Source organism: Astyanax mexicanus, chromosome 24 (assembly GCF_023375975.1).
Source record: "Astyanax mexicanus isolate ESR-SI-001 chromosome 24, AstMex3_surface, whole genome shotgun sequence".
NCBI lineage: Eukaryota > Metazoa > Chordata > Actinopteri > Characiformes > Acestrorhamphidae > Astyanax > Astyanax mexicanus.
The window spans coordinates 3,461,335-3,468,744 of record NC_064431.1 but is presented as its reverse complement, the minus strand read 5'-3'; the positions used below and the strand labels follow the sequence as shown (position 1 = coordinate 3,468,744).

The window sequence follows — 7,410 nt, the reverse complement described above, 5'->3', positions numbered from 1 at the left end:
GTTGTGTGCCTTTTTAGTAGTATTGGAGCGACCAAAGATACTGATCATTATCATGGTGTAATTTTCATTTTGAATTTTTTTATTTTTCTTGACTGATTGTGGTTTTGAAACCATTGTGTATGTGTGTGTTACATCATCATATCACTGCTGGAGAGCGAACTGGTGCATTCTGACTGGTATAATGGACTCAGACTGGGCTCAATTTCTGTTTAAATCCCTTCTGTGTGCTTTTTACATCATATCTTCATCATACTTCATCATCTTCATCATACTGCAGAGCTCACTGGCGCAGTACTTAAACCCCTTATAGGCCGATTGCTAGCGGTCGGCACAAAACCTGTAATAATAACCGGTTGTTGGACAACCATTTGGTGTTTTTATACTGAAAGATTTAAAGAACTTATTTTAACACGCTTGGATTTTATATAAAGGTCTATTCTGTTATTCTACTGCTCCCAAAAAATGACCTGCTGTCGCTCGTCACCAGAATAGACCCTTACAGTATTTTCTAACAAACACCTGTATTTTTTTGGATCCTGACAGTTTCTATATAAACATGTACAGCTCGTCTTTGTTGTTGTTGTGATGTAACAGTACTAACAATAATGTCATAAAAGGGCAAATATGATTCTGCAAAACACAGTTAAAGAAGCACAGATTATTATGATTATAATTATTATAGACATTCTATCATGTTTCTGCATTATTATTTTATTTTCCTTTTTTTTCCTGTCAAAGCCATAACCACTAATGTTCTGTATTGAAGTGTGTAAGTCAGTGCTGTAGTGTTTGACACACATTACATGTCGCTCATCATGAAGATTGTTTTTTTTTTCTTCGATTTAACTGTAAATAAATATTCAGGATTGGAATTTCTATAATATAATTCTGGTTTATTTAACACTTTCTGTTTACTAAATAATTCAGCATTCAGTGTTCCTGTATAGCTTTAATATAGTCTTTAATATTAAATTAAAGTCAAAAGCGCAGGTTTGAACCCCCACTCATGCAGCTTTGCCATCAAGCTGGCGGCGCTCAGAGGGAGCAAAATTTGCCCTGCTCCCTCCGGGTGGGTAGATGGCGCTCTCTCCCCACATCACTCCTACAGTGATGTCTGCAGCACAGGGCGTCTGTGAGCTGATGTATCAGAACCGAGTTGCTGCGCTTTCCTCCAAGTGTTAGTGCTGTGATGCTGCTCGGCAGTGCTGCAGCATCAGCAGCAGCTCAAAAAAAGAGGCGGAGTCTGACTTCACATGTATCGGAGGAAGCATGTGTTAGTCTTCACCCTCCTGGTTTCTTGGGGCATCACTAGTGATAGGGGGAGTCCTAGTGAGTGAGTTGGGTAATTGGCCGTGTAAATTGTGGAGAAAATGGGAAAAATTAGAAATAAAATTATTTTAAAAATAATAATAATTACTATGTGAAAAATCATAAAAAGAAGAAAACACATTGAATGAGAAGAAGAGGTGTGTCCAAACTTTTGACTGGTACGGTATAAAGTTGATCAGACAACACATGAAATATATTTTGTTCATATTGTCTGCGCTTTTTGAGCTTCTAAATGGTTTGAGTTCAGCATTTCAGAGATGAGGGTGTTGTGTTTCTGTTTCAGTGCATTTTAATCTGAAAAGCCTTTTTAAAAAGTCCTGCATCGTTTCATTTTTGGCATTCACAAGAGAAATACATTCATTAAGGCATTGAACAGCACAGTAAGTAACATTAGGAATACATTCATGTAAATAAAAATGTACAATTAACAAAATAATTATATTTAAAATAGAGAAAGTGCATTCAAAGGTAATTCTATATACAGTATTTCAGTGTTCCAGGGTTTGTACGGTCATGAAAAACCTATAAAAGGTAGCATACCCAGAAAGTTTTGGAAAAGTCGTGGAAATTTGGTCTACAAATCTTTTGTGTTTCAGTTTCTCGATGGGAAAAAAAAATATTTTGAGGTAACAAATACGTCAGCTCAGAGTTAATTCAGAAATTTATCCCTGAACAGTGGAGCTTCCTGGATCTGACACACATTTTATTATTGAAGGTTGTGTGTCAGATTCTTTTAAGACCTACTATAATCAATATCAATTATAGTTTTAGTTTTTTTGGTTTTGTTGTCCATGTCTGCACTGCTTTCATGCATATGGTCATGAGAATGTGTCTTAAAGGCATGGAAAATCATGGAAACGTATTGGTTAAAAATGTATGAACCCTGGTATTCAGTATACATAAATACACATTATAGTGCAGTATACAGTATAATTAAGAAAGTGCATATAAAGCCCTATAAGGTGATTCTACTTTACTATCTCATTTTTCTGAGAGTTTATCTGATAGCCAGTCCAGTCCTTCATATAGGCCTGTTCCACTGGTTGCACAGGTCGGCTGGATATTCCACTGAAAAAAGAGAGAGAAAGAGAGAGTGAACAAATATTGAATATTAAAGTAAATATAAAAAAAAAACCACAGTAGGGCAGTGTTGTAGTGTCAAATAAAAATAAAAAGCTTAAAAAAAGGGAAATTTCGATTGATTTTAATTGTTTTATCTATAAAAAAGCAGGTCATGTTACACATTACTCATTTGCACTTGCACGTTGGTTTAGAAGTGTGAACTGTTTAGACGTTTAGTTGTTTTAAACATATTTATACAACTAAAATAAATTGAACTTGGCCGACTTTTCCTGTTTTCTGTGTAACTGTAGCCTAAAGCTCTATCAAGGTGGGATCATTAGTTTCTCAGGGGCTTCTGGGGTGATTTTCTCTTTTATGGGGAGTTTTTATCCTCTGTGATTTTATTCCCGTCCGGAACAACCATGTACGTGTTTTTCTCAGACGTCCTCTGAGAAAATTACAGGCTAGATTATCTACTGTTTTCTGCACTGAACTCCGTGGTCCTCCAGTAATTTTAGTCCCGTCCGGACGCACATCTCTGAGTTTCATCTCCTCACGTTTAATAAAATAGCTATTTGCCCACTGCCGCACACCGTGATTACACTTTGGGTGCTCGTTTTCATAGAGATCCATATTAAAAAAACACAACAGCGAGTGGAAATGGAGGAGCTACTGAACGCCGTGATGTCATGTGACAGAGAAAACCTAAAAAAACTCACTGGTCCTCCTGTTTTTTTTGCAGTCCGGATGAAGGAGTTTTATCACTGAGTAGAAGTGTGAAATATTTTTTACAGACATCCCCCTGAGAAACTAATACCATCCGCATAGGGCTTAAGTCTAGAATTTTTTAGAAATGTTAGTGCAGCATCTATTTAAAGAAAAGAAGAAGAATTTTATATACTAAACATGTCTAAGCTGATTAACTGCCAGCTCATACTATAAGAAAATAAATGATGATGCTACAGATCAGTGGTTATGATATCTATGCTGAACTCACAGTTGTTCCCTTCAGAGTGTGTAACCCCAGTTTCTCTGTTATCTCCTGGACTGGCATAGAATTGGGTAAATCCTGTTTGTTTGCCAGAACCAGCAGGACAGCGTCCCTCAGCTCATCGTCCTGAAGCTAAAACGAAGAAGATTCAAAAAAAGAAGAATATAAACGATGCTCTTCAACAAAAACAAAAATTTGCATTTAAAAAATCAACATCAGTGGTGGATCTACCATCAACTTCAGCACTTCGGAGGCTTCATCGATTCGCTCAGGATCGTTACTGTCCACCACAAAGATCAGGCCCTGTAGAACAGATAGATCATCACCGGGTTCAGTTACACTGTAGACACCTGCTCTTCCCTTTCTTCTAAAATATACTGTATTCTCATATAATTATATTCTTTTAATTTACAATTTTAACATTTTAATCAGGGCAGGGAACAAAATATATATAATGTATAGAAAAGGGGAAGGTTCATACATATAAAAAACAATAAATATAAACAGAAAAGAAACCGATACCTAAACATAAAATTAAAGTATTTAAATTTTAAAGTATGTCTACACTCTAAACACTGCAAAATGCGATTTTTTTTGTATTTTTACGTAAATTTTCATCAAAAAAGTTGCTAACAAAGAATTGTAAAATAAGAGTTATTCACTTATTCACTATTACTGTATAATCCAAATAGCAATTTACTCTAAATGAATTAGGGTATTGTTGCTTTTTTATTAATAATTATACTAGTATTAAATAATAAATATTAATATTATTCCTTACAAAAACAATGTGATTTAAATGTTTGAGGTCTTTAGTACAGCACAATGAAGTACTGTAAAATTATAGAATTGACAGTAAAAGACAGACAGCAGAGACACTGCATAGTTACTGAAAGGCAGTTCTCAGCCAGCTAGAAGTCACACTGTGTAGTAAAGTCAATGGTAACTTGCTCTTATGACCTACAACAACGTGGCCAGGCAGTATGCCATTATACACTATAAACCCATACGTTGTTTGAACTCAAATGATTTAAGTCTGTTTTACATAAAATTGGATATTTCTAAACAATACTCAACTATTTTGAGTTAGCTGAACATTTGTGGGCGCATATACTGTACTATTCAAACGGGATATTTGAGTTAAACCAACTCATAATATCTGAGTTTAGTCTGTTGTCATTGGCAGCTTCTTTTCCATTGGCTTCTCTCACAATCTATTTGCATACTGGGTGTGTCCAACAGTTTCTGACTAACACTCACCATCAGTGTGTAGTGATTCACCCTGAGCTACCTTACAAATAAATCAACTTCCCTTTTAGTTGTAATAACTTGATGTTTTAATTTATGCTAATTTGAGCAAACCTATTGCCTTTAAAAAAAAGTAAACGCTACATATCTGGTCTTGCAGTATAACAAAAATATAAAAGTTAAATCAATGTCCCCTTTAGTTGTAATAACTTGTTGTTCTAAGTTAGGCTAACTTAAGTTTTCATTACTCATTACTTAACTTTTTTAAGGCAACCGGTTTCCTCAATTTTTTAAAAGTAAATTCAATCCGACTTACAGTGTATAAAATATAACTGAATACCCAAGGGAAGGTTAACCAGCTCTTAGGATCTGTGCCAGCAATGGGTGCAGCTAAAGTGACTGAGGTCTAGATACATTAATATTCTCCTGGTTGGTCCACTTACGTTAGTGTTTTTATAGTAGTGCTTCCACAGGCCTCTGGTGAGCTGCTGGCTGCCCACATCCCACACTATAAAGGAGACGTTCTTATACTCGACCGTCTCCACGTTAAAACCTGGATACAGCAGTGATCATTTTGAACAGTGTCTAATGCTAGTGCATCTCAAAAAATTTGAATATCATTCAAATATATATATATATATATATATATATATATATATATATATATATATATATATATATATATATATATATATATATTAATTTATTTTATTGTTGATTATTATGGCTTACAGACAATAAAAAATGTGTATATTATTAAGACCAATTGGTACTTTTGGCAGTGTGGACAATGTGCCAAGTCCTGCTGAAATCTGCATCTCCATAAAAGTTGTCAGTAGCAGAGGGAAGCATGAAGTGCTGTAAGATTTTCCGGAAAAACAAAACTGCACTGACTTTAGACTTGATAATAAAACACAGTGGATCAACACCAGCAGATGACAAACAAACCATCACTGATCATCAGTAAATTTTACATTTCATTTAAAGGAAATCAAGGGAGCAGAGTCTGGAGGAAGAGTGGAGAGACACACAGTCCAAACTGCTCGAGGTCTAGTGTGAAATTTCCACCAATCAGTGATGGATCTTATCTTACCAATAGTGGGGATTGTTGAGACGACTTCCCCCAGTTTGAGTTTGTAAAGGATGGTGGTTTTCCCTGCTGCATCCAGACCAACTATGAGAATAACAAGTAAATGATTAGTAAATTGCTGAAGTAAAATGCTTAAGTTATATGTATATATGCATTCATCTATATTAAATGTTTATTTTAAAATTGAATTATTTAATTTACTTATTATTTCTAATTTCTTATATAAATGTTTTTAATTCGTTTTAATCTGTAAATGCTCGGCTGCACTGTAAATGAGGGTTACCCTCAGTGTAATCACTAGTAAAAATAAAGGTTAATTATTAATGGCTATGGCTGTTGGACTATACAGTATATAGTACACATATACAGTAATTTATTACACAATAATAAAGCACATTAGAGTAACTGTAGATAAGTATCTTGTCTCTCACCCATCAGGAGGCGCATCTGCTTTTTCTCTATCAGTCTAGAGAGGAGGGAGGTGATGAAGTTGCCCATGCTGAGCTGAGAGGGTCTGTGAGGAACTGCTGGATCTGAGCTGATGATCACGCGCTGTTTCTGCTGCTTCTGCTCGCGCTCTGGAGCGCACGAGCGCCTTTAAATACACTTACCTGCAAACGTCACTTCCACTCTGTACAGATGTACACGCGCGCGCTGCTCTGCTGGAGGAAGCTCAACTCCTGAATCCAGCGCGAGCGGAATGACGTGGCAGATTATATTCATTTATAAAAATCTAATATCCCTAATAACAGCCAATACTTACTGTGTTATCACTAACATACACCTATTACACTAATGACTATTGCAATGTTTGCAAAGGAATGTTTTTATAACAGAGATAAAAACTTACGCCAGTAATATCCATGTTAGTAACACTAGTAATAATAATAATTTTAAGCATTATTAACACTAACATGTACCAATATTCTGCATATTATAACAATGATATTAATGTTGTTGTAATCACAGGTTATGCCAGTCACAGTTTAAACAGAGATGCACCAACATACATGACTTTGCCTGAAACCGAAACCAATAAAATCACTGAACAGAGCTTTTAAAAAGCTTTTTATTTATTATTTATTTTGCCACATTGTTTATATAACTGCATAATTTTATTTTTAAAGGAAACACTTAATAAAAAACTGAAATTTCAAATATATATTAAACACTGATTTTTTCCCCAATTATTTAATTATCTTTTTCTTTTCACAAAAGCACATCATATACAAAAATCGCAAGGACATTATAAAAGAGAACACCCCCCATCACACTCAGCTCTGCCTGCGATCTGTAGTTTCCGGACTATATTGCCCAGAATGCACCACACACTGACATCACACCCAATCTCGATCACATGACACACCACATGACACTTCCAGGAAACAGGTCACCTGAATACTAGCCCTATATAAGGGGCTTATTTGCTCGTACTCTTTGCTGAGTATTGAATGTTTGTCCTTGTACAGCGTGTTTTTCCATTGCCTGTGTTACTCTCTCGTTTTGACCTTGATTTTTGCCTGAACTCTGATATTTCCATGCCGTGTTTTGACCTATGGACTGTTCCTCTACTCTGGTATGTTATCTCTTTGTTGCTGCTGTTTACCGATGTTGACCTTGTTTTGTCTAACCATCCCTTTGTCTTTTACTTTATTTAATAAAATATATTTACAGATTTACTATCATGACA

The 7,410-nt window shown here is 35.3% G+C and overlaps 1 protein-coding gene across 1 annotated transcript; it reads right to left on the bottom strand.

Moving 5' to 3' along the window:
• Nucleotides 1–982: 982 nt before the first annotated feature.
• LOC103028776 (ADP-ribosylation factor 4-like) lies at nt 983–6,280 on the bottom strand. The gene is made up of 6 exons (XM_022682237.2): nt 6,152–6,280; nt 5,724–5,804; nt 5,074–5,183; nt 3,614–3,685; nt 3,389–3,514; nt 983–2,397 (listed from the first exon to the last, which is right to left on the bottom strand). The coding sequence occupies exons 1-6, from the start codon at nt 6,216–6,218 to the stop codon at nt 2,311–2,313; spliced, it is 543 nt and encodes a 180-aa protein (XP_022537958.2). The 5' UTR covers nt 6,219–6,280; the 3' UTR covers nt 983–2,310.
• Nucleotides 6,281–7,410: the final 1,130 nt, after the last annotated feature.